A 27,332-nucleotide genomic window follows, 5' to 3' on the forward strand; every position below is an offset into this window, starting at 1 on the left:
GGCAAACTGCTGCTTGAGCAACGTTGACCAAAGTGTCCACTTGTATGCATTTTGTTGGCACCCCGGTATAATAAAACCAGAAAAAGTGAAGCTAAAATAATGCGCTGTAGTTGTAGTCACTGCATCTGACTTGTGGTATGTTTTCAGAGTTCTGCTGTTTCTGTGACAACAGTTGCTGGCTGCTAGAGCACAAAGGGATTTACGGAGGGATCTCAAACACTTCAGTGCCAGCATCTGAATCACAGATGGCAAAAGGCTACTTACCACAGACCAAGGTGAAACATACTGTAAACACATCCCAAGATATACTTATTCACATAAAATGAGTTATGTTACAGTCACCCAAGATATAGTTCTCAAAAATAAACCTGGTTAACTGTAAAAGATAATTATGCTGAAATCATTACTAAGATAATGGAAAAAGATGTACCCTGACAACCCAGAATGGGGGGGGGGGGGACTCCTTTTTAAGGCATTAAAACTATTTAAGACTTGGATGTTAGAAAACGAATTTCTAAATCTTTAAAATTTTAAGCTCAACGAGAACTGGTTGTTAAGGTTAAAAGCAAAAGCAGACTGCTCAGACTGACCGAACATCTGAAGACCTTCAAGTCTGGGTAACTCAATTCAATTCCATTTTCTGTTTTCTTCCAGCCACAACTAATCCCCAATAATGGATAGTAAACAATATCAACCCTTCCCCTTTCCTAAACTACCTAATACTGCTGGAGAAAAACCACATAACCATGCAGCACTGCTACCAATGTGCATTTCTGCCAACCAGCTATCCTCTCCACAAAGCTATCTGTGGGCAACTACCTCAAGATCAGCTCCCACACTGTTCACTGTACCACACATCTCCCATCCTACCCCCACCTCCAGAGGACGGCCAATGCACTGAAACCGCAGACATCACCCTTGAGCAAGTTAATCTTTTTAGCCTTGGCTTCCTTGTTAGAAAATGCAAATACCCACCTCGAAGTTGTTGCAAGAATTATGGTTACGAGTCATTTCACACATTTGAGTGCCTACCACATCCCAGGCACTACACAAGAACATCGTGGTAAACAAGGTACACAGAATTCCTCCTCTCTCGATGCTTACATTAGGGCAGAAATTAAACAGCGTGGTCAGAGAAGACAGCTTCCCCAAGGTGACATTTGAGCTGAAATCTAAAGTGATGAGCATCTCCGAGAAAAACATGAGATAGATGAAGAGAGTACATTTTAGGCAAAAGGAAGTGCAAGTCCAAAGACCTTCCAACAGGACTGAGCATGACACATTCGAGTAACCGGAAGAAAGCCAGCGTGGCTAGAACAGAGAGAGGAAAAGAAACTACAAGCTGCTTGTCTCATGGGCCTCCTTACATTACTGGGCACCTTACATCACTTACCTTCGTAATAACCTTTTCAAATAGGTTCTGTCTAGAGACATGAATTCTGATCCGGAGTGATAAGAGAAATGTACCTGAGATTACACGGTTATGAAACAAGAGTTGGACACACGCAGTCTGATTCCATGCCTATTCAAATCAATGGTGCTGTCGTTATGCAATGGAATACTACACGGCAATGAAAAAGAACTACCACTTCATACAATTACATGAATGCATCTCACACGTTTAAAGCAAGACAGAGAGCCTACACTCAACAGATTTTGTTTACATGAAATACAAGAACAAGCAAAACTAACCGATGGTGTTGGACGTGAGAATAAGGGATGCCTGGTAGGAAAGGGAAATTATTGGCAAAGAAGAAGCATGAGAACGCCTTGAAGATGAAAGTGGCCTTTAGCTTGATCTGGATGTTATACACACACGTAAAACTAAACTTCATTAGTTGCAGACTTCAGATTTGTGTTCTTTACACACAGCATACTTCAATACAAAAATTAAAAAGTAAAATAAGTGAGTGAGATGGAAAGTCACATCCGTCTCCTTTAAAAGCAACTTTTACATAAACCGGATTTCCAAAGGAGGCACTGGGTCTAAGACCACCACTAATTCTGTAAATAGCTATCTAGCTAAGCTAAGGGATTGTGGAGAAAAGTTCTCAGTGTCTCCCGTAACATTACTGATACTGAGTGGGAGCCGTCAGAGTACAACTGATTCCTCCACTACTTTACGTGAAGGCCTTCAGATGCAAATCCAAAAAACACACCCTGACCTAAAAGGCACTGAGGGACCAGCTCATTATTTCCTCCCCGCCTGGGCCCACACTCCGTTTTCACCCCCCTCTAGTCAGATGGGAGTTTTTGCTGCTTCTTGTACAGGCCAGTTCCACTCCGACCGCAGGACCTTGGCACGGGCTCCTCTTTCTACCTGGAACGCTCTTTCTCCGGAGCTGCCAGCTCATTCCCTCAGGTCTGTCCTCAAACGTCACCTCAGAGAGACCCTACTACCACGTGGCAAATTATTGCTAGAAGTCATAGTAGCAAAAAGTTCTCTTGCCTCCAATGGCTAACCTTAGGTATGTGAGAGGGTTTGGTTTCTTTTCCTCATGCTTCAAGGCAAGAACCCCCTGGTTACATTTTTGTGATCCGCTGCACCACGTATCCTGTTACTTCCTACAATTATTTAACTCTTGCCCTTTTCCTTTCCTTTTCACTCACTTCACACAAAGCGCCTTGTAAGCCACTTAAACATGTCAATAAGCCGTTCATCCATAGCAGCGGGTGCCGTGCACGCGGCATCTCCAAAAACCATCGTTCTGAGGCATAAACACGTGAATACCGCACAGCGGCGGGGCACGTGGCAGGTTCCAGGGACACAGAGGGAGGCTTTCATCCCACCAGTCCGAGTCCACACACTCAGGATGTCGTCCGGTACATAAGCATGGCAAGGATGGTCGTCAAACGAAAAGCCGAATTCAACAAATTCCATCAAGCCTAGACGTCACTTTTTGTCCTAGTCACATGTCATTTAAACAAAAATAAATCCTTCCAGGCCAACTGTGCAAGGATCTCCACTACAGAAAGGTTTCTCTAAGGAGCTGCTGGGACGCGTTAACGGCCCGGGACACGGAGGGGACACGAACAGGGGCCTGGAGTCAGGGGGCCACAGCGAAAGCAGCCCACCCGGCCCCAGGAGGGCCTGTGCTGGCGACAGGAGGGGTCGGCCTCGGTCCCCAAAGGAGTCCGGGAGGCGGAGACGGTTCTCTCACCTCTAACGCCGCCTGGGGGTCCTCGTCGATCAGAGCATCTGAGAAGCTCCGGAAAAACCTGCCAGGAACACAACAACTTCAGCAGGGCTCACCAAGCAAGGACAGGGGGGAAGGGGGAGAAAAATAAGTAGCAACGAGAAGACACGCACCGCGGGGCTGTTGCAGGTCCCGCTGCAGCCGCCGCCATCCCTGATAGTCGCCGCTGCCGCTGGAGCCGCTGTTACCGAGCTGAGCAGGTCCGCGGCCGCCCGAGGGGGAAACTTCTGGAGACACACCGACCGAGCTTCCGTCCTAAATAGCCAACGAGCAGCCACGCAGCGCGCCGCGGGGGGAGGGGCGGTGCGAGGCGGACGCGGCGCCCGCTGGGATCGTGGAGGACCGCGCCCGCCGGCGGACCCGGCCTGCGTGACCGCGCTCCCAGTCCCCGCCTCTCGCAGCCATGGTTACGGAGGCCTCGGCTGTTCGCGTCCGCGGGCCCTGCCGCCGCGCACCCCGCAGCCGGACAGGGCCTTCCCGGATGGCAGCTGACAAGCACTTGGGAACGTGTGGCGTTTGGGGGCCTTTGTGTGTCTGTTAATAACACAAGGCACTTGGCGCTGGATTTTCACAAGTCACCACTTCTCAAGGTTACGAGAGGCAGCCAGCCTGTCCTGCCCCGTGACGTCATTGGCCGCGCGTGCTCGTCGGGGACAAAGTTCCCGGATGGCGCCTCGCTTCCCGGGATCCGTGCGCTGGGAGCGCTCACGGAGCAGGACTGAGCGGAAGTCGTTCTGCCCTCGCAGCCTCCGGACAAGGACAAGGAGCGCGGGTGTGCTGGAGGGCGGGTGTCCTGCTCCGCTATGCAGGACTCCGCAGGCCCCGTTTTCTCCCCAGTTGGCTTCCCAGATTGAGAAGAAAAACCTGTTCCATCGGAAGGGAGGAAGGTGGCCTGAAGGGGTCTCAGGGCTGCTTTCGTTTCCACCCTTGCGGTCAGGGCCTCCCTCGCCGGCCTTTGGTGCTCGCGGATCACATAGAAGCTTCCAGCAAGTTCCACGGGGGGCGGGGGGGAGCAAGAGGCCGTGGGAGCACGTGGCTTAGTACGTTACCGGTGCGGGGGTCCTTGCCCCCTCTCGGGATAGAAATCAAGTCGGGGCGAAACAGTTTTGCAGAGAGAAATGTGTGTTAAAGCAAACGCTTGGCGCACCGAGGGAGCCCAGGCTGAAGGAGAACGCGTGTGGCCCCCCGAGATTGACAGGTACGGCTGTTTTATGGGCTCGAGGTTGGGGCAGCCCCTTCCTCGTTCCGTTCTCCCCTCCCCGAGGTACGTCGGGCGCCTCCTGCACGTGCTCCCACGTGCCGTTACATGCATGGCCTCGTCAGCAATCGTAAACCTCCACCTACAGGTGTTCTTCAGCGTAAGAGGAAAAGTGAGCTATAGGACGACTCTTAATTATTGTGTATGCGAAACTTCGGCTGGGCCGGCTTCTCTCTCCAGTGATTATGAATCTGCTCATTGTTTCTTATTAGTCGGGGAATGTGGCTCGAGGATGTTCCCAGCTGCAGGCTCCAGGCTCACTGACCACTGACCACAAGTAGAGGTAAACAAGGAAATAAACTTGTGTGCCTACTACATCCAAAATCTGAACTCGGCTCTGGGATTCAAAGGTATCGTGCCCTCCAGAAACTTACACCAATGCGGTGAAGCGCTCACATGAAATCGGGAAGTCAGTCATGTGATAGCAGGAAGGGGCACTTGGAATAGAAGGTATATGGATTCCTCAGAGCTGTGATACCTGAGTCCCAGCCTCCAGACGTGAATTAGACTCAGTCGATCATGGAAGTGGAAATGATAATTCAGACAGAATAAGACGTGTGTTGGAAAACGATAATGTGAAATCTAAAAATGGGTAGACCCCGAATTCAAGTTAGAAGCAGACTTGCTGGAGAGGTAGGTAAATGTCAGGTCAGGAAGGGCTAGGTAGGTGTGTGGTCTGCTGAGAAGCTTGGATGGGATTCTTTAAAAAAACAAAAAAACAAAAACGTTTATTTTAAGTGTGCCCTTGGGGGACAGAGCCCCAGAGAGCACTTTCCAGGCTCTCAGCCTCACGTGGAAAGGTGCTGGCTCGGGTAGTAGATGGACATCAACTGTGGCTAGTTGGCCATCAGCTGTAACCGTTGAGCCATTGGCCACTAATATAACTGCCGCGGCTACGTTGGGGAGTCGAGTCGACGAGTCGTTGGTCTGTTGGCAAAAAAGCGGACAGCAGGTCGCACATCGTGTGAATCCAACCTCCAGTGAGACTATAGTGGTATGACTCCCCTACCTATGGCTTCGTGGGTGTTCCTTTTTGGCCTAGCCACATGCTGCTTTCTTATGTGGGGAGCGGGCCTCCCCGCGTGACAGCCTTTCCAGGACCCATCAGCTCCAAGTCAAGTAATTGTTTCAATCTAGTTGTGGAGGGCACAGCTCACAGTGACCCATGTGGGGATTGAAGTGGCAACCTCGTTAAGAGCACCACACTCTAACCAACTGAGCTAACCGGCTGCCCGGTTGGGATTCTCTTAATGCTAACCCATTATAGGATTTTTAATCAAAAAAGGCATTAACAGTCAAGTGTACATTTTTAAGTATATTATTCTATCTTTGCTGTAGAAGAATGATTAAAGGGGAAAGGAGGATAGCTGTTGGGAGACAACTGGTTTACAGGCCAAAGTGACTCTTAAATAAGTCAGTGATTGTAGAGATGGAGAAGCTAAGAATTACAGAAATATTTGAGGTAAACTGTCTGGGTTTGCTGATCTTTTATGATCAATGCTTTTTATATCATATATAATAAGGCTTTGCTTATGCCAAAGCCATGAAGATATTCTCCTGTGTTTTCTTCTAGCTGCTTTATTGTTTTACCCCACTCATCCAGGTCTATGATTTATCTCAAATTAATTTTTGTGAAAGTAATGAAGTTGGAATCAAGGTTCATTACCTACCGCCCATATGCATACCCAGTTGACCCAGCCCTACTTATTGAAAAGAACGCCATTTGTCATTTCCCCACTAAATTCTTAGGGCAACTGTGTAAAGTAATGACTACATATATATGTGGGTCTGTTTCCAGGTTCTTATTCCATTGGTCTGTTTGTCTAACTTTGTACCAGTACCACAGTGTCTTAATTCATGAACCTTTATAAAAAAGTCCTCAAGTCCTATAACTTTTTCTACACGGTTACACGGTTGCCTTGGCTATTCTAAGTCCTTTGGTATTTCGATTATCCTATAAATTTTGCAAATTTCTCTTTACTTATAAATTTTAGAATGAGCATGTCAATGTCCAAAAACCAAACAAAACCTTGCTTGGTTTTTAATTGGGGTTGCATTGGAGCTATAGATCTAGTTGGGGAAAACTGACATCTTAATGATGAGTCCTCCAATCCATGAATATCGGACACCCCTCCATTTATTTAAGTGGTCTTTCATTTCTCTCAACAGTGCTTTGTAGATTGCAGTGTAAAACTCTTACATAGCTTTCACTGCATTTATTCTTGGGTATTTGTTTAATGCTATTTTAAATAGCTTTTAAAATTTTTTATATCTACTTATTTGTCGCTAGTATATAGAAACACTACTGATTTTTACATATTGACCTTATATTCAGCCGTCTTGCTAAGTTCCCTTATTATTCCCTTATTGTTTCTAATACTCTGTAGATTCTCTTAGAAGTTCTGTGATCACAATTTTGTCATCTGTGAATAAAGATTGTTTAACGTCTTTCTGTGCAATCATTAGACCTTTTATTTTTCTTGCCATCTGTCACTGGCTAGGAGGTCTGCTCTAGTGTTAAATAAAAGTAGTGATAATGGACTTGCTTTCTTGGTTGTAGCATCAGGGGAAAGCATTCAATATCCAATGCCTGCACTGAAACATTCATATGTATTTTTCTTTCAAATGTTAATGTGAATTACATTGGTTCATTTTCAGATGTTCTCTAGATGGTCAATATGCGTATGAAAAGTTCTTCATCAATAGCTATATCAGTGACATTAAAATCACAATACTAAACACTCCCACAAGAATGTTTAAAATTAAAAAGAATTCCAGTATCAAGCATTGGTAAGGATATGGAACACCTAAAACTTTCATATATTGCTAGCGGAAGTATAAATTACTATAACTACTTTAGAAAACTTTTTGACACTATTAATACTAGTCATACATATACCTTATTACCCATTCTTACAATGGGCATATACCCAAGAGAAAAGAGTACTTATGTTCCTGTACAAGATTGATTGCAGCATTATTCACATACCCAAAACTGGAAATAACGTAAATGTCTTTTCACAGGAGAAAAACATTAAAGAGCAATGATTAAGAATGAACTACCAATACACACAACAATATAGACGAACCTCACAAATAATGTTTAAAGAAGCCAGACAGAGTACATCCTGATTGATTCCATTTATATGAAGATTTAAAAAACCAAAAAACTATACGGTGAGGGACATCAGAGGGTGATCTGGCTGGGATGAGCCATGAGGGAACCTTCTTGGATGCAGGAAATGTTACATATCCTGGGTGGTATTACACCAACGTGTTCAGATGTAAAATTTTATCAAGTTGTATACTTAGGTTTGTGCACTTTATGCTTCAATAAAATAGGGGGGAAACGATTTAACACAAAACAAATGAACAACCAATTTGAAACTTAAAAAACCATGACATTTACAATGGCATCAAAAATACTAGACTGAAAAATCTGACACAGTATGTGCAAAACATATACATTGAGAATTACAAAACATTGCTGAAATTAACACATAAACAAATGGAGAGGTACTCTACGTTCATGAGTCAGAAGACTCAATATTAAGATGTTGGTTCTTCCCTACTTGGCCTATAGATTCAACATGATCCCAAGCAAAATGCACAGGATTTTTCCATTTTAGAAGTTGACAAACTGATTCTGAAATTCCAATGGAAATGCAAAAGACTTAGAATAGCCAAATCGACTTTGAAAAATAATAAAGTTGGAGAACTAACACTACCTGATTTCAACACATCAATTTCTGTATTGGCACAAAGATGAGCAAATAGAACAGAATAGAGTCCACGAATAGACCCACACATATATGGACAACTGATTTTCAGCAAACATCCAAAGGCAATTCAGGGTAGAAAGGATAGTTGAAAAGGACAGTCTTTTCAATAAATTGGATTTATACAAAAAAAATTGTGAACTTCAATACATACATACCTTGCACCATCTAAAAAAATAAATAAATGGATCATGGACCTAAATGTAAAACTCAAAACTGTAAAACTTCTAGAAGAAAGAAAATCTTTGTGACCTTGGATTAAACAAAGATTTCTTAGACATGACACTAAAAGCCATGTCTTCTTTTATGATCCATTAAAGTTGATAAACTAGACTTCACCAAAATTAAAAATTTCCTGCAATTTGCAAATATTTGCAAATCACATCTGATGATAAGCTCATATCCAAAAAATACAGAGTTCTCAAAACAGTAATAAGAAAACAACAGAATTTAAAAACAAAAAAATTTTAACAATCACTTCATCAAAGAAGATACACAAGCACATGAAAAGGTCAAAATCATTAGTCATTAGGGAAATGCGAATTAAAACCACAATGCAGTCAGCATCAGTGCACACCCATTAAAATGGCTAAAATATACAAGACTGACCACGTTGGAGAGGATACAGAGCAACTGGAAGACTCATACACTGCTGGTGGGAATGTAAAATGATACAACTCTTATATGACCCAGCCTAGGTATTTACTCAAAAGATAGGAAAACACATGTCCATAGAAAGATTTGTACAGAAATATTCACAGCAATATTCAGCTAGTAGGAGCTGGAAACTACAAACAACCCAAATGTCCATCAACAGGTGAATAATCTGTAGTATATCCATGTATTTGACTACCACCCAGTAATAGAAGGAATCATTTATTGATACACACTACAACATGGATAAATCTCAAAATAATTGTTAGTGAAAGAAGCCAGACAAACAACAGTCCACACTATTTGATTCCATTTACATAAAATCCTAGAAAATGCAAACTAATACAATACATAGTGACAGATGGCAAATCCCTGGTTGACTGGGGGTGGCATGGGTCAAGAGCAGAGAGGAACAGCAAGAGACTGATTGCAAAGGGGCACAAGGAAACTTTAGGATCACGGAACCAAACATGCATAAGTTCACTGCTCGCTGAGGGTGATTTCATGAGTTTATACTCTAAATATGTGCAGTTTATTGTATGTCAATTACAGCTCTATAAAGGCATTTTTAAAACAAGTTCAGAGCTGTATAAAAGAACTGATAACCATCAGCATACAGATGGTAGTTAGCAACATATCAACATGAGCATAAAAACAAGCAAGGAGAACACGTAGTTTAGTTATATATTTAATAAATGTTGAGTACCTACTATGTCTAGATAGTACACTTGGGACTGAAGGTACTAAAATGACTACAACCGTGGCTCTTTACAATCTAGTGTTGGAATCTCACGTATCAGCAAATAATTATTATAGTCTTACGTGTGCCCCGAGGGGAGAAATTAAAGGGCTCTATGATAGCAGTGGGAAGCAGAGTTAAGTGAGGTCTGGAAAGGAAAGGGAACACAAAGAGTTGGGAATTATAGCTTTAGGGATGTTTATTTGCAAAAGCCCCTTCAAACCCTCTATTTAATTTGGTATTCTGTGTTTTTCCCAAATAAGACCTCCTCACCCACCCAACCATCAAATTGTATAAATCCAGTCCCCACAAAAATCTGGATTTGCCCTTACAGAGAACATTGGTCATTCTTTTGGCCTGCTCAGAATCTAAGCTCCTGTCTGTTTGGGGGATTCCCTGAATCTTAGCTCCCACTGAGGCAACTTCCTGTACGGAAGCTGAAATGCCAAACTAGTTGAGAAGCTGAACTTGCATCTCCCCTTGGAGTTAAAGGCCTGCACACTTGAGCTAGGCCCTGCCAATCACCTAAATTAGTAGCTAGTTGACACAATGAATCAAGATAGGACCTTCCTTAATTTTCTCTAGATGAAGTAGCACCTGTGTCAAAATCAAACTTCTGTAGAGATAGTGGTACAAAGCAGTGTTTAGTGCTTAGTAACAGTGGCTAGTTTCACCAGTTGTGCAGTAGTTTTGCAATTTGTTCCTAGCTCTGCGACTCGACTCGACTCGGATTGACGTTCTCTATGCTTTTGTCTATTCTGTCAGCTGCACAAGTCTTCTAATGAAATCTTTTATGCTGAAAACCAGAATCCATCTCTGTTGCTAATGACCAAGAACCCAAACTGACAATTTGGTATTTGGAAGTGGAATGCTAGAAAACAGACCCTACGACAATCGGCCAGGTGCACAAGGCAAAATGGAGGGCACCGAGGACAGAACTATTCCGGGCTGGGAAAATGGTAACGCTGAGATAGGGCATCAAACTTACAGCATCAAGAAAAGTATTCTACAGCTGAGAAGCCCTGGAGGGAGTATTCTTCCCAGTGCTCAGACTAGGTGTTGAAGGTGGAGAAAAAGGAACCAGGGAGCCACAGCTGATCTGAAAACGAGGACTGTGTACCACCTGGATCCTCGTCATGAAACTGGATCAGGTAACTGAATGAGACTTTGGCTCATCTCTCTGGGAACGAAATACGTTTCCTATAGGAGTGAGCATTTTTGAAAGTGGACATACAGCAAGAAGCGTGTGCATGGGTGGTAGTAGGCTGCATTATTCTGCCCTTATTCCTTCTGTAGAGCACCAATTTTTATGGCTGTCCATCTTCCCAACACATGACTAAGTCATTGATGGCATATTGCATTGTGTGCTCACCACCCAAAGTCAGTTCTCCTTCCGTCACCATATATTTGACCCCCTTTATTCTCTTCTACCGCCACTGCCTCCCCTCTTACCCTCTGGTAACTGCTACACTTTTGTCTGTGTCTGTGAGTTTTTGTTTGTTTGTCTTGTTCCTGTGTTGCTTTCAGTTTTATATCCCACATATGAGTGAAGTCATATAGTTCTCAATTTTTTGTCTGACGTATTTCACTTAGCATGATACTCTCAAGATCCATCCATGTTGTCGCAAATGGCAGCACATCTTATTGTTTTCTAATTTTTGGAGCTTGGTAATCCATTGTGTGGTGTTTGGAAACTGCTATTTGGTATGGTAGAAAGGCAAAATGAGAGGATGATGTTTTGCAATTCTAACCTGACTAATGGAGTTTGTTACATAAACATTTAATAACACTGTAAATACTAGCAACATTTTCTGTATACTTGTTAAGAAATATTTGCTTGAAAACACAAACACTGAGAATTTTTTACATGATTTATTTAATAATAAACCAATTAAAGATACAAAAAAATGTTTAGAGGATTCCAAAATTTAAATTTTGTTTAAATACAAATTCACTCTGTAATATGAAAACATGTAGCATTAGACCTCTAAACATGATTTTTTAATCTACAAAAATTTCTCTTTCCTATACTAGAAAATTTGCAGAAAACAATTTTTCTTGTGAAATTAAATGTACATTATTTACAATTGAAAAAGTAATCTAAAAACTTTTATTTCAGAAACTTGGATATATATGTATATTATCTTTGTATGCAAACCCCCCCACTCCCAGTAAAAAAAAAAAAATCCAAAATATAAAGCAATTATGCTTTTATAGCAACTACTCAAACAGATTAGCCCACAGCTTGGTTGCTTTCTGGGCCCTTAAGAAAGAGTCTTGACTCTTTCCGATTAGCAGTGTTATCCTTTAGCACTCAACAACAAAAGTTTACTAATGGACCACAGTGCACAGGGGCCTAAAGAATTAATGAACAAAGTAGGGAGAATTCAGGATAATAGCAGGTCTTACAGATAATAGAAGAATGAATCTGGTAGGGACACTTATTTTCTGCAATATTTTAGCTATATTTATTTACATTAGGAAATAAGCTGATAATGTTTTAATTGATATAACTGAAATAGAGGAGTTATAATCATAAAATTCAGAAGTAGAAACTGAAGATCATTGCATCTATTCCAATGCACCCATTCCTTTGATGTAATAACTGAGCCCCAAAAAGATCATGTGGCTTGCCCAAGGTGACACGACTAGTTAGCAGGAGCCACTCTTCAGTTGATGCTTTTATATTATCCTGCTTCTGAAACAGGTTCAGCCATACAGTATCATGGGCATATTTCAATGTTTAATGTTATATTTTACATATTCATAGTTTATTTATACAGTGCAACCAACTGAAGTCAATCTAGTGAAATCGTAATTTTAACAAAGCATAAAATAGGTGTCTTGCATTTGAAAGAGTCAAGACTTAACTTATACAAGTGGAATGAAAATAGTTCCTATATAAATTTCCTGTTCTCTTCTATTTAAGTATTGTATTTACAAAAGAATCAGAAAAGATAATACAATGTAAAATTAAAAAAGAAACTTTAAAAATGGTTATGATATAGCAACTGAAAAAAAATCTTCAAAAGAATGTCTTCATAGTATAAAATGCCTGTTCCTTCACAACTGAATTCTGAAACATTTAGAGAATAAAGAGCAACACTTTGGTTTTCCTCTCTCATCTAGCTAAGTCAAAATTAACTCTATTATTTTTCGTAATTCACTACAAAATTAGGAACATCTCTAGAATTTGTCTTAGAATCAGATAGTTTGCATACAATTGGAAATGTTCAAATACAAAAATAATCACCCATAATTCCTTTGGTATTTTCATTAGAAAGACTTGGGTTCCAGCAGTTCGTTTTGTTTCATAGCCACCTGAGACGTAAATCCATTGGAACTGGAAACCACCACCACGTAAGGCTGCTGCTCCGTTTTCTCAGTGTCTTCTTTCAAATGATCTTCCACTTCCTTTTTCTCTACTTCCTGCATAAGAGTTTTTGTTTCTTGAGCTTTGATAACTGAAGTGATTACCGTGCCAGGTGGGTGAGCAACCAGCTGTGAACTGCGAGGAGAAAAGGTCACCACAGGGGTCGTAGCACTGAAGGATGGTGATGAAGCCACACTGACCGTTCCGTTGCAAATGGACTGCACATTGCTAGTGAGAACCTGCTGTACCTGGGCGGAGCTCAAGACAATTGAAGGAGGAGAGCCCGGCTTCGGAGACTGCAACATGACATTTTCTTTCAGTACTGTCATGGGCTGTGAGGATGGAATGGCTTGTAAAATAAATTTCTGAGACCCAGCACCTGCCGATGGATCTGTGCTGGCTATAACTGTTGTGATTGGCACTGTCTGGAGTGTTACTGTGTGCAAGTGCTGATTTCCAGGAGACACGACCACTGGAACCTGGGTGGGAGCCTGTATAGTCCTATTGAGATTATGAAATAAAAGCGAGAAAATTACCATATTCCACATCATTTAACACTTTACCAATGACAAGTCATTTTGACAAAATGTGAGTTATATATTTCAAATGCTACGTCCCATATGTTCAACAACATAATAAACATAGTGCCAGACCCTATATTAAACATTGTACATACAGAAATGCCCAACACAAAACTGTCAGGCCACTATGATAGCATCTGGTGGAAAAAAAAAAAAAGTCTGTACAAAGTGTCACATTAACACAAACTGGGGAGCAATTTTGTTGGGGAAGGAGGAAGATATCAAAATGTTTGGCAAGGAGGTCATGTATGAGCTGCTTGAAAGAAAATTAGGAATTTTAAAACAAATGAATTCACTCTCGTTATTTTGATATTTGAGGGGTAATGTCATCAACATGCTCATCCACAATTACCAAACTTCATATGATTATAATTGTTTTCAACCTCTTTTTCTACACATAGAGAGGAAAAATGCTCATTAAAATAAACAAAACCTCAGCCTTAAATTCATACGTGACAGAATTATCAAAAAATTTTAATAGTTCACAGTTCCTATTACATTACATAAAACAAGTCATGAATATAATTAACTTGAGAGGGTTCTTTAAGCTGGCAGAGAAAGCAAAAAATAAAGCCAAGCTTTGGAAAAAATAAACAGAGGCTTGTATTAGCAGTTTCCTCATCTCAAATAATTTTCACAAAATTTAGTTATAAAGCTACAATTTAACATAAAGTCCATTAACGTACAATCGAGTTTATGTAAGGTTGTTAGGCCCATTTATTGAAGAGGTACATAAATGATAGCTACTATGAGCCAATGTAATTTTAAAAGTTCACAACTGTGAAATTTATGGTTACATCCATTGTTAATATAAAACAAAAGCAATTGAAAAAAAACTCAGCATCTGGATCTCAACTGTGTTTCCTCTGAATTCTGTAAAGCTATTTTACAAAAGATAGATTACTGCTACTTCAAATGGCTAACCGCTAGATTAGTTCCCATAAACCAAATGTTAATTATTGCTAGATTATTACTGGTGAATTTCAGGAAGTTACAGTTACGTGGCCTGTCACACATGTGAAAAATGAAATTCTGGAGGAGAAAACAAATGGGTTGGTGAAGAGATGAAAAGAGGACTCAGTGCAACTCAGTTCAAAGGAAGTGGAAAGACCCAGGGGGACTGAGAGCCCACCCACTCATGCCGGCTCCCAAATTCAGATTGCCACCAAAGACACCACTGTCAGCAGCTCTGGGGAAGGAGCTAGCAGAGCTTAAAAATCGGGGAACAAAGATTTTATCGGTGGGCAGAGTGTGGCTAGGAATAAAGGCCAGATGCCCTTCTCACTGGGCAGGCAGTGAGAAGGATACAGAGTCACTCTGGGAGCCAGGGAGCTTTTCCAAAATACACTGCGCTTCCCTTCTCCCCATGCCCACCTGAGTTGGGATATCTCAGATGGAATCTGAGCCTGGGTATGGCGCCTGCTCCCAAAGCCAGATACCATTTTTTGAATAAAAAAGACCCAAGGGCTTCCCATGCCCAGAGTTCATGTACATATACTTATAGATAAAACAGTACTTGGCATATAGTAAGCATACAGATTGGATCTATAAATATGTATAGCCTTGCCACCCCTGTAAGTACCATTATACCCATTTTACATATGGGAAAATTAATGCACAAAGAGGTTGAACAGTTTGCATAACGTGAAGTTAGGTAAGAGGCCATCAGACAGCAGAACCTACATGCTCAACCATTTCAACATCCTGTTATTTCCTAAGTCCTGAGTAACTTCATCTTAGGATGGATATTCCCTTACATCTTTAAACTGTGAACAGTTACAACTCTTTAATACATGCTTCTCCCAATCCTCTTTCCCTCTTTTAGGTATGGCACAAGCAATAATGGACTTGGAAATTTCCCGTGTTGTTAAGCAGGGTTACCACTAGACTTTGGTTCAAATTAGAAAAAATATTCCTTTATTGAAACACCTGACTACCATCTGCCAGGAAATATATATATATATATTCATCTACAGTACCTACAATGTAAATATACTGGTTTATTTAAATTCTAAAACAATTTTCACTAATAAAAAATTCAGATTAAAGGATAAACTACTATATAGGCTTTTCCCACCCACAGGAATCTTTTAATATTTTTTTCTTAATGGTTAAGCTGTCAGTTGTGTCTGGTTAAATTGTATTATGTAAAAAAAGTTGTCGTTAACTACTTTTTAAAAATCTCCTAAGCTTCTTGCAACCAAATGGTAAAATACTGCTAATGTAAAATTCCTGCGACTTTCTGAAGCTAACAAAAATTTACAATAAATCATGCCTTGAATAATGATGGGGGTACATTCTGGGAAACGCATCGTTAGGAGCTTTCGGCGTGGTGTGAAGGTCACAGAGTGCGCTCCCACAATCCGAGGTGGTACAGCCCACTACACCCCTAGGGTAATGGTACAGCCGGTCGTTCCTAGGCTACACACCTGTACAACTCGTTACTGTACTGAATGCTGGAGGCCACTGTAACACAATGGTAAGTATTTGTGTATTCAACATAGAGAAGGTACAGTAAAAATGGTATAAAGGATTCAAACCGGTCCCCCGTACAGGGCATTTACCATGACTGGAGCCTGCAGGACTGGCAGTGGCTCCGGGTGAGTCAGGGAACGAGGGGGGGGGGGCTGTGAAGGCCTACGACGTGACCCCCACCGCAGACTGTAAACACTGTGTCACAAACTCTTCCCCTACTTCTCTCCAACAGGGTCATAAATAGAACATCGGAGCTGTCAGGGCTGCTCTGTGAACGGGCGATGTGGGCTGGACTGATGGGAAATACTGAGAAAGTGGCTGGGACAGGCATGTGTCACAACAGTGACTGTCAGGAGGGAGTGAGAGGTGGCCTGAGGACCAGTAGGAATAAGAAATCAAGGTGGAGAGATGGAGGAGCACAGGGGGTCGTCATGGCAACGTGGTTTTGGCTATCGCGTGCTGGAGCAGTGGTCAGATTAAGGAACTGTGTGGTAGTCATTAAAAAAAAGGGGGTTGTTTACCATGGAAAGGGTATAGAGCTGGGGACTCAGTGTTTTGACTTTGGAAATTTGTTTTTGGTTCCACTGACGATCTGGCACAAAGGGGGCTTTCTCTGGCATTGAAGTGATGGAAGAAATCAAACCTATGTTTTTACATCATGACAACCTGAAAATATTCCAGAGTCCAGGGACAGGCCGGTCCCCCGCTACCACAGGAAGCTTTCAGCATAGTGACGGGGGCACCTAACGCTTGTTAGGCAGCTCCTGAGGACCTGTGTCCTTGTGCAGGACCTTAGGTCCTGAGCAAAGACATGACAGTCACATGCTCTGAACCATTAGGCTGGCTCTGGGAGGGTTGTGGCACCCGGAAAGTGCAGTGCTGGGGGGCCAGGCTCCTCTGCAGAGACAAGTCAGTGGCTGACGGATGGGGTGTGATCTGTGGGCCCTAAGCTGGGGTACTGTGAGTGAGAGGGAGTCTACTGCCAAGCCCCACAGATACTGCTTCTGTCAGAGGAAAAAAGAATTCTTCCTGAACCCCATATCCTTCCATTTCTTATAGGACAATCAGCTCCATTATTGTCTATACAGGTGGCCCATCATTGGCCAAAATGTGGTACATGGCTGTATACGCTTAGCTTCTGTTGAGTATCTACTCAGATGTCAGAAGTGTTCTAATTGTTATAACCACCTGTAAGGTTAAGTATTATCACCTTTATTTTGTATATGAGAAAACAGACTCAGAATAGTTACTAAATATAATTCAATGTTACATCTAATAATTCACAAGGCTGGAAGGCTGAAAGATTATACCTACTTTCTTTTCACTCCATTACACTGTTTTTAAGATAACCTACAGATTATACATTTTCAGAGGCTAATTTATTTAAAAGACCCTAAGAGAAAACTATTAGTGCTTGAGTAAACATTACAGAGAAAGAAGTTATGCTAGGTAGGTATATGGACTTCCACTTCACCAAGGGCCAATTTTAGGAAAATATTTTAGCAGAGGTGTATTTTTGTTGTTTCTTTGAATAACATGAAGCCAGAGTCAAAATTAAAATTTGTAAAAACAGAGCACATATACCATAAATCAATTAAGAAACGCTTAATCGATTTCAACAGAAATACATGCAATTATGCGAGATAAAAAGAAATGAGCAAAGGAAATAAATTGAGAAAAGAAAAAACATGTTGCTACTTCATTGTAAGTAACTGATAATTCATGCGATTTATGTGAATCAACAGGCAGTAGGACAAATCATTAAGCTCACTGCTTTGGACTAAACTGCATTAAAACACTGTCTCCACCACTTACTAGATGTGACCAGGCTCCTGGGCCTCTCCTTGCCTCGGTTTCCTCATCTGTAAAATAGGAATAATATTACCTACACCTCATTGAGCAGTGAGGACTCTAAACATTAATATATGTAAAGTGTATGAAATAGAGTGTTTTCAAAGTGTCAGCTCTTGTATTAATTTAATAATTAATATTATTTTAAGTCATATTATTCCACCTTTTCTCAATTACAGAAGAAAAATCTTTAAAAGGTCTTTGATTTTATTAATAAGTGGTCATGAAATCAAAAAAGATATAGCCAAATTATTGTTAACTTTATAGAAGGGATAATATGGTCATTTAGGATAATGTCTCTATTCTTAAGAATTGTAGGTTGAAATATTTAGGGGTGAAATGTCATAACCATGTCCACTTACTCGATAAATAGCCACACAGAAAAAAGGGTACAAATAAATACAGAGAGAAAACATATAAGGCAAAAAGGTATCAATTGAAAATCTAGGTGGATGGTAAATTTGGTGTTCATTGTTCTATTTCAATGTTTCTTATGAAATTTTTCATAATAAAAAGTTGGGGTAATTTAAAAATGCGCATTTAAAAAGAAATCACTAAACAAGAAATTAATCTTATGAAAAACTAATCTAATAATGTTAAAATTTCAGAGTTAGTTATGTACAATTTGCTTGAAACGTATTTAACACTTTTACTTTCTATATACTAGAAAACAGTAAAATAACAACAAAACCTGAGTAATTATATTCAGCAGCTGTCAGTCTTCAAAGCATGTTGCTATATCAGGGGGAAAAATGCATTTAATTAAAGGTTTAACTGCTTTAAAATAAGTAGGATTTCAGGGTGGAAAATATAAGATAGAACCAAATGAGAAAAGAAATGTTTTAAAAGTCAAAGGAATGATTTAGAATGTGTTTGTGTTTATATGTACACATAAATATACAATGAGGTCTACAAGAAAGTATGTTAAAAGTCTGAAAAATTAAATTTTGTATTTCTTCATTCTATAAGTAGTCCACTTAGAGAACTCACTGCTCTACGAGATTAAAGAATAAATATATATATACTGCTTCAAAATAAATTCTATAAATATGAAGAGATGTTAGGTGCCAGATACTACGTTAGGTGCTAGGAAAAGGACAATGAATAAGATCTGTCTCCTACAGATTTAAACATAGAGGAGGAAATAGGCATTAGAACCAACGAAAAGACCCGGTTTACGTAGGAGACTGAGGCGAAGGCAAGCAGTCAGCTTTAGCAGAGCAAGGAAGAAATGTGAGTGGAATGAGAGCTGGCAGCTAGCTGCGGCTACCGAAATTGAAATGTACACTGTGCAACACAGATCTAACAGAAAGAAGCTGCAAGAAGGCACATAGCAAAGCCACATGTAGTTGTAATATGTCAACTGGACTGAAGAGAAAAAACATTAGAGGCAAGAAGCAGGCACAGAGTCCACAGACTCAGGGATCTTGGAAGTGAAAATTCTGAAAGGTACATCAAAGATAATTACAATATTTTTATATCCGACCCTGAGTCTTATTCAGAAATTCATATGCACGATAATAAAGTATCCAAAACAATATCACAATTTAATTTCTTTCCGAGGTAGAGGGGTGATTTTTTTTTTAATGTTTTTGGTTTGGTTTTATTCTCAAGGTCTCTAAAGGAAATTTTGATTACAGATGCTAAAAAAACCACTGAATCACTCAAAGAAGGGGGCCCCGAGTGATTCGCGGTGGCCATTGTATGTTTCCTTATCAACACAAACACATACAATGATAAGATGACAAAGAGCCTAGAAACCAATGGGACGAACCACATACTTCCAATTAGATCCTCAGTCATCACATGTAACCAGTAGGATCTGGAGGAAAATAAAATATTAAAAGGAAATAGAGAGCTAAATAAGTATTTCTTTAATGTCAGTTAAAGGTATCCTTCCTGTCCAATTAAAATGGAAAAAATGTGATCTTTATATTTCTTGCAAGTCAACTAACGATTTAAGAGAATTTGATTTTCACAATGTCAAAGGTTTATATGGACCATACAAGAAAGAATGAATCACCTAAGTCTATTCTGAGTCTAGGTAATGTTTACTTGCTTCAAGATCAATTGAACAAAAATCTAGCATTTATATTCTGGAATACAGACATGTAAGACTGAAGTTGGCTAATGACAATAATCAAAGAATCATTTTTATTGGATTTGGAAGGGCTCCTATGTTTTTTATACTTCATGTTCTAGAAATTCATGACAGTAGAAAAACAAAAATGGAATGCTACCAACATCTATCTAATTTTCTCTGCCTTCCTCCCTTTTCCCATTCTAAGTCGGCCAAGAACCCTCCCAGATTTCTGCAAAAGATCAGTCTAAAGCAGAGTGGGTTTTCTTGGTCTTGGTTTGTATCTTCCCTGGGGCTATGAGGCAAATTTGATTTGATTAAGCCAAAAAAACTACTCTTCCAAATTCTGCCACTCTAAAAGTCTAAAAAAGAGGAACTTAGATTCTTGGCTTCCCTACCTATTCGAACTTGGAACTGTTCCATAATAGGATCTTCCCAAGGAATAATGTTTATTTCTTGGAACTCAATGCATTCCAAAAGGTCACGATATGCCAATTTATGCTGAAGTTTTACAGCTTGACTCCGTTTGAAAAAAGATCTGAAACCCGAACTGGGTGTTCTTATATGCGGATCCCTTCTTGTACAGATCAATCCGGTTATAAAAAGGTATAGTGGACTAGACCTCAATTGATAAAGTAACATCAAGTAATGTCAAAGTTGAAAAAGAAAGGAATCACTGATATATATAACCAGAGGTCTGATATAATACACATTGTTGCTGTGAAACGGTCTATTGACCATGAATTCTAGCTTGAAATCCGTATCAATTTTATTTTCACTCTGAATCTTGACCCACTTAACAAATAATGGCTCTGGTCAGGAACAGAATCCTATACATCCGTAACTTTCATAGTAACTTTCATTGTCTCACCTGATATTCTGAACCGAGGAATTGAATGTTTCATCTTGCACACAGCTGATGACGGCGGCTTCTCCTTCCGGGCCAGCCTGCACTGGCTGCACCACGTGTACAGTCCGGAAGAGCTGGGTGGGATACGGAGGCTGTGTGGGCTGCACCGTCCGCAGAGCCTCTGATGGCTGTGCCACCTCCACAGCATCTTTGGTTTTTGTAGGTTTAGAATTCCCTGCTTTTAGAACTGTAGTGGCCCCTCCTTTTATCCCTGAACTTGAAGATACTCTGGATCGGCTTGCTTGGTTCCTACTTGAAGTGGTTGTTGACGACGACAGTGATGAATCTGAAGGCTCTATGCTGGAACTGGGATCCTCATCATCTATGTAAATGAGATCTTTTGGCATTTCCTTAAACTGATACACCAAGCGCTGACCTTCCACTTTTGCCAAAATACCCCTTTGGTAATAATACCTATTCAAAGCAGACATTTTTATCAGCATTTTATTCGATTACACATAAGTTAAAATAATAGTCACCAAAATAAAAATTTCCTAATCATAAACTACAGTTGCAAGTTGGAAACAAGCGCGGAAAGAATTTCTAAATGAAGGGCAGTTTTTTTTAATATGTATACATATATATAAGATTCTATAATTAAAAACATTATTTTCTAAATATATGTAAAACACACATTTACTCACAGATAGATAAAAGTCCTATTACCCACCAAATTGAAAACCAATTTTAATTAGGTGATTGTTCATAAAGTACACGGATTATTCTAGCCTTCACTTTTCTTCCTTCCTGTACCCTTGCCGGCTAACCTGCGGGAATAAACGGATCCAATACCAACCTCAAATTATTTCCCTTTCATAGCTCCCCATAACAGTTTAAATTTGATTCTGTAAATCTAATTCAGTTTTCTGTAAAAAATTTAATGATGCACAAATAAAAGTGATTCAAATTTTGTCAATAATTGTAATTAAACTATTAACCAAAAAGTGTATGTTAAGAAAAAAACTGTAATTAAACAGAGTTCTAGTTTAAGAAGGTCTTCAAATTAGCACATCATTGCTATTTCTAATAAATCTCAAATACATGCTTATCTTGAATAAAATGGTACCCCAGTTGAAAATTTTCAATGTCTGACATTATCCTCAAAGCATTAATTTATTCCATCAAAATATATTACACATCATCCCTGAGATTTATGTTTTAAAATTCACCCTCTTATTATATACCTGCATCACCACTATTTGTACTCTGTGCTGAATTTAATGGCTCAAAACATATGAGCCCTGTGGTTAACGTACAATTCCTGATGATAGCTTAACATTCTCTGATCCCTTTATAAATAAAATACCTGTTATTTTCATGAAGATCTTTTTTGGAATGCAAACATTTTCCTAGATTGAAATAACTTTTCTATTTAAATGCATACTGATTTCTGTTAGTGTGGTTTTAGCACTTCAATAAATAAAGTTCACCATTTTTTAAATTCCTTAACATTTTAAACTTCACATACCTGAGAGCTCTCCCCATGGTCTCATAATTCATATCAGGTTTGTTTTTGTGTTTCCCCCACAACCTGGACACTGCTTTAGAATCAACCAATTTAAAAATGCCTTTTTCTCGCTGGGTCCATTTGATATATTTAGGACAAGTAGCTTTGTCTTGCAGCAGTGCCAGTAAAAACTCCCAAAGATAAATTGTGTTTCCTGAAACAAAAGCAATTTCTTTTTAACTGACCAAATTTTCATTTGAAAGAGCACAATAAAAGACAACTAAAAGACTTATACATTCCATCTATAATTATACAAAAATATTATACAATTCAGTTAGTATTGGTAATATAATGATCGTAATTTTTAGGGCCTAATATCAATCTTTTTATTAGTCCTCTATATCTCAACATAGCAATCTTGCCAATTAGATTTGTGATGACTTAGGGACAATGCTCTTTAAGACGATTTTTTCCTGCTAAGAACCATAACAGAAAAAACAGTAAAAAAGACTTGCACAAAACCTTTCAATAGTCATTCTCTTTCTATCAGAGCCCATGGATTAGCCATAACAATTTTTCTTCCAATTTGGGCAGCAGTTATTAAAATACTCAACTCCAACACAATGTAGTAAAATGTCTATAAAATGAAAACCTAATCTGGCTGCACTCTTCCAAGACTCATTAGTAAATGAATGAGTGGATTATTTTGACAGGTGAGTGAAAATCTTCTAAATGGATTTCTTTGGATTTCATTATTAGCACTCTCTTTACAGAAAGTGACAATGGTATCTTATAAGCATGTGACAGCAGCAAATTCCATTTTAATGTCACAAAAGCTGGTGGTTTCTGCTTAAAACATAGACATTTTAAAGCTTGAGCTCAAAAAATAATCTGAATACTATTTGATCCGTAAGTATGATAGGGAAACCACAGTAGTACTTACCCTTCCCATCTTTGTTTTTCTTCTTCACAGATATGTTTGGTGTAGTGGCTGGGGAATCTGGCCGTGGTGGTTTAGTTTTTCTCCCTGAAATCAGAACAGCTCTGCATAAATATGTGCTCTCAAAAGTATGAGTGAAAGGACAATTTAGCTGTTTATAAATGCTATTTTGTTCTTTATCCTAAATTTCAAATGTTAAACACTTTATACATGGATTACATATATTGGGCTCCTTAAGTACTATTTATTAAAAGAAAAATTACCAGTAAAAATTGCACATTAATGTAGGTTAGATCACAAACACTTTGAAAATGATACTTTGGCTCATTTGTGAAAATGAGGTTGAGTTTAAAACATTGCATCTTGTCTCTGAGGTGACAATACTGACGATGTTTTCTTAAAATTCAGGGGAATATTCTTGATGCTGATAAAATTTGAGCTCCAAAAATAAGCCATGTAGGTTTGTCTGTTGGTTATAAAAGCTTTTTAAGGTAGGAGAAGTGGATTTTCAGCTTTTCTCTCTTCTAAATACATCTCTGCATAGTTAGTTCTCAAATACTGGAAACTTCTCAAAACTCTAAAGATATGAAAAATAAGTGAGGCGAAATTTTGGTGAATGATATAGTCAATTTTTATTTTCCTGTGTATTTTTAAACATCTCATTTTTCTATAATTCTTTCAGCTCACAACAAACAGACTTTATGGTTATCAAGCATCCAATCTCTAAACAAGTGCATTCCAATGGTATTAATCTGCATTTCTGCAGCCTTAGTCTGGGTCAACCAAATATTCTAACCCTTGTGTGATCTTTTGCCACTTATCTATAATACGTGGTGCCCATGTTGCCTGCGATTTAGGTAGAGATGATGGTGCTGTCTGAACCGAGTATCATTCTGTATACGAGAAACAAGGAAGATTAAGCACAATCGGGTACTTCACATAGTACCTCTTACTCCTACATTCTTGAAGCTAATTCTCTCTCTGGTCTGGATCACAAGGGTGGATTCTGGGTTAACATAGGGCAGTAACTTATAAAAGCAGAATTCTAAAGCTAAAGTCACAAGGCAAGTAACAACCCATCATCCCCAGGCAAACTGCACAGGAAAGCATTTCTGAAATCAGGGTGAGTGAGAGTCAGGGAGAAGAGGGTCAAAAAAGGTCACTGTCCAGGACCCTTGGAATAATACCAAGTGTGTAAAGGGGAAAGCTAGTCAGCCAGGTGTCTTAGCTTCCATCGCTGCAGAGAACCCATTCATGAGGCCGATACGTCTGGCTGACTGTGTTCATGATAACAAGTATCAGAAGCCAAGAATTCAGTTAGTCCCTTATCCCTCCTACCATCTCATTTGATGCTTTTTACCTGCTTTTTCTGATAGATACCATTTTCTTTATCCCCCAGTTTTCCTCTATTAGATTTACTCATACACTATTGGTAGCCTACCCAATATCCATTCTCTTCAACATTTTCCTCACTATTCAGGGTGGCAATGTGCACAGCTTTTTGTGAATTAAAGCTTAGTTTGGTATAGAATTTTTGATTTAACAGTTATTTGTCAATACTTTGAAGATATCCAATCCTTTCAGCCTCTACTGGGAGTTTCTAAGCTGTCAATTTAAAAATCAGTTATCTAGTTTCTCCCTGATTTGTTTCTCTTTTTTGGGGGGGAGGGAGTCTTTGTTGTTCTGCATTTTTACTATACTGAATTTAGGCCTAAATTTATTTTAGTTACGCTACTCAGGATTTACCATGCTAGGATTAACATCATTCTGGAAAATTCTCAGTCACTATCCTTGCATATTGCCTCTTCCTTACTCTATATATTCTCTCCTAGAGTTTTTTTTAAATTAAAATTTATTGGGGTGACAATGGTTAGTAAAATTACATAGGTTTCAAGTAATACATCATCTATAAATCACTTTGTGTGTTCACCACCCAGAGTCAGTTCTACTTCTATCACCATATATTTGACCCCGTTTACCCTCATTACCACCATCCTCACCTCCCCGCTTACCCTCTGGTAACCACTAAACTATTGTCTGTCCTCCGGGAGCTTTGAGGAAATATAGACCTTTTCATTCAATCCTCATATCTCTAACTCTTTCATATTTTTAATTCTAAATCAGATCTATATTGGAGCTCAATGTTTCTCTCTTAAGCAGTGACTACTCTCCTGTTTAACCCATATTTATGTATTCTATTTGATTCTTTATCAAATCAGTCTTTCACCGTTAAGTAGAATGTTAGTCTTCTACTTTTTGAAAACAGCTTTACTGAGATATAATTGATATATACAATAAACTGCATATGCTTAAAATTTATAATTTGATAAACGAAAAATAAAATTTATAAACTGGTAAGTTTTGACATATGTATGCACCTGTGAAACCATCACAACATTCATGATAATGAACATACTATACCTGAAACTGACATGAAATAATATTGAATGTCAACTATAATTGTAAAAAATAATCATGGGGATGTGTAGTGTAGCATGGGGAATTTAGTCAGTAATGTTCTAATAACTTCGTACAGTATCGGTTGTAGTAGACCTGTTGGGGTTATCATTTTGTGAGTTATGTAAATGTCTGATCGCTATTTTGTTCTGTATGCCTGAAACTAATTTAAAAAACAAACAATGCTTGATCATAAAATACAATAATTATAACAACATAGTATAATAAAAGTCAGGTGAAGGTGTTCTCTCTGGGGAAACAAAAAAAAGGTAACGAACACATTCTTCACCCCTAAAAATACTTTGTGCCCCTTTATAATCTTTACATCTCACCTTTCTCCACCCTGCCCAATCCACAGGTAACCAACTATTCATGAATTTTTTTCTTTTAAATTTTTTTCTTTAAAAAAATTTTTGTATTAAATTTATTGGTGTAATATGGGTTAACAGCAGTGTATTTACTTGGTAACATTTATTAATAACATTATATAAGTTTCAGATGTGTAATTCTATAATTATAATTCTGTATATTGCACTCTGTGCTCACCACCCAAAATCTAGTCTCTTACTCATATCTTTGACCCCCTTTATTCTCTTCATCCTCCTCCCATCCCCCTTCCCTTCTAGTAACCACCAGACTGTTGCCCGTGTCTATGAGTTTGGTTTTGTTTGGTTTGGTGGTTGTTTTCTGTTTTCCATCTCACATGACTGAAATCTTTGGTACTTTCCCTTTTCCGTCTGACTTATTTCACTTAGCACGATACACTCAAATCCATCCATTTTGTCACAAATGGCAAGGTTTTGTCATTTTGTTATGGCTGAGTAGTATTGCATCGCCTATATGTACCACACCTTCTTTATCCAGTCATCTGTCGAAGGACATTTAGGTTGTTTCCATGTCTTCACTACTGTGAATAAAGCTGCAATGAACCTAAGGGCACATATATCTTTACGGATGTTTTCAAATTTTTTCAGGTAGATACAGAGAAGAGGGATTGCTGGTTCATGCGATAGCTCTATTCTTAATTTTTTGGAGGAACCTCCTACTGTTTTCCATAATGGCTGTGGAAAACCAATTTACATTCCCACCAGCAGTGTACAAGGGTTCCTTTTTCTCCACATCCTCTCTAACACTTGTTATTTCTTGTCTTTTTGATGACAGCCATTCTAACAGGTGTGAAGTGGTATCTCATTGTGGTTGTCATTTACATTTTCCTGATGATGAGTAATGCTAAGCATCTTTTCATGTATCTGTTATCCATTTGAATGTCTTCCTTAGAAAAATGTCTATGCAAGTCGTCTGCCCATTTTTTAATCAGATTTTTTGGGGGTGTTTGATATTGAATTGTATGAGTTCCTTATATAGTTTCACTATTAATCCCTTATCAGATATTTTCTCTCATTCCATAGGTTGCTTTTTCATTTTGATTGTTTCTTTTGCTGTGTAGAAGATTTTTAGTTTAATGTAGTCCCACTTAATTTTCACTTTTGGTGCTTGTGCTTTTTGTGTCATATCCAAAAGATCGTTGCCAAATCAGGTTCTGTTATTCCATCTTGACTAGAGGAGCAAGTTCCATCTGATATTTTTTAAT

General features: G+C 39.2%; 2 protein-coding genes across 10 annotated transcripts in view; both read right to left on the minus strand.

Annotated features, from left to right (window-relative positions):
• The window catches only part of SUGT1 (SGT1 homolog, MIS12 kinetochore complex assembly cochaperone), a 38,551-nt gene extending 35,087 nt beyond the window's left edge, over positions 1-3,464 (minus strand). For both annotated transcript variants that reach the window (XM_081046834.1, XM_081046835.1), the window contains exons 1-2: positions 3,311-3,464; positions 3,162-3,219 (exon numbers count right to left, since the gene is read on the minus strand). In XM_081046834.1, coding sequence (XP_080902960.1) covers positions 3,162-3,219; positions 3,311-3,348 — 96 coding nt within the window. In that variant the 5' untranslated portion in view covers positions 3,349-3,464. The remainder of the gene's footprint in view (positions 1-3,161; positions 3,220-3,310) is intronic.
• A 7,936-nt stretch (positions 3,465-11,400) lies between these two features.
• Positions 11,401-27,332, minus strand: part of ELF1 (E74 like ETS transcription factor 1) — a 98,391-nt gene continuing 82,459 nt past the window's right edge. For all 8 annotated transcript variants that reach the window (XM_081046830.1, XM_081046832.1, XM_081046828.1 and 5 more), the window contains 4 exons: positions 23,288-23,371; positions 22,366-22,558; positions 20,859-21,311; positions 11,401-13,501 (listed from right to left, as the gene is read on the minus strand). In XM_081046830.1, coding sequence (XP_080902956.1) covers positions 12,904-13,501; positions 20,859-21,311; positions 22,366-22,558; positions 23,288-23,371 — 1,328 coding nt within the window. In that variant the 3' untranslated portion in view covers positions 11,401-12,903. The remainder of the gene's footprint in view (positions 13,502-20,858; positions 21,312-22,365; positions 22,559-23,287; positions 23,372-27,332) is intronic.

This window comes from Rhinolophus hipposideros (genome assembly GCF_964194185.1).
Source record: "Rhinolophus hipposideros genome assembly, chromosome: 4".
NCBI classification, from domain to species: Eukaryota; Metazoa; Chordata; class Mammalia; order Chiroptera; family Rhinolophidae; genus Rhinolophus; species Rhinolophus hipposideros.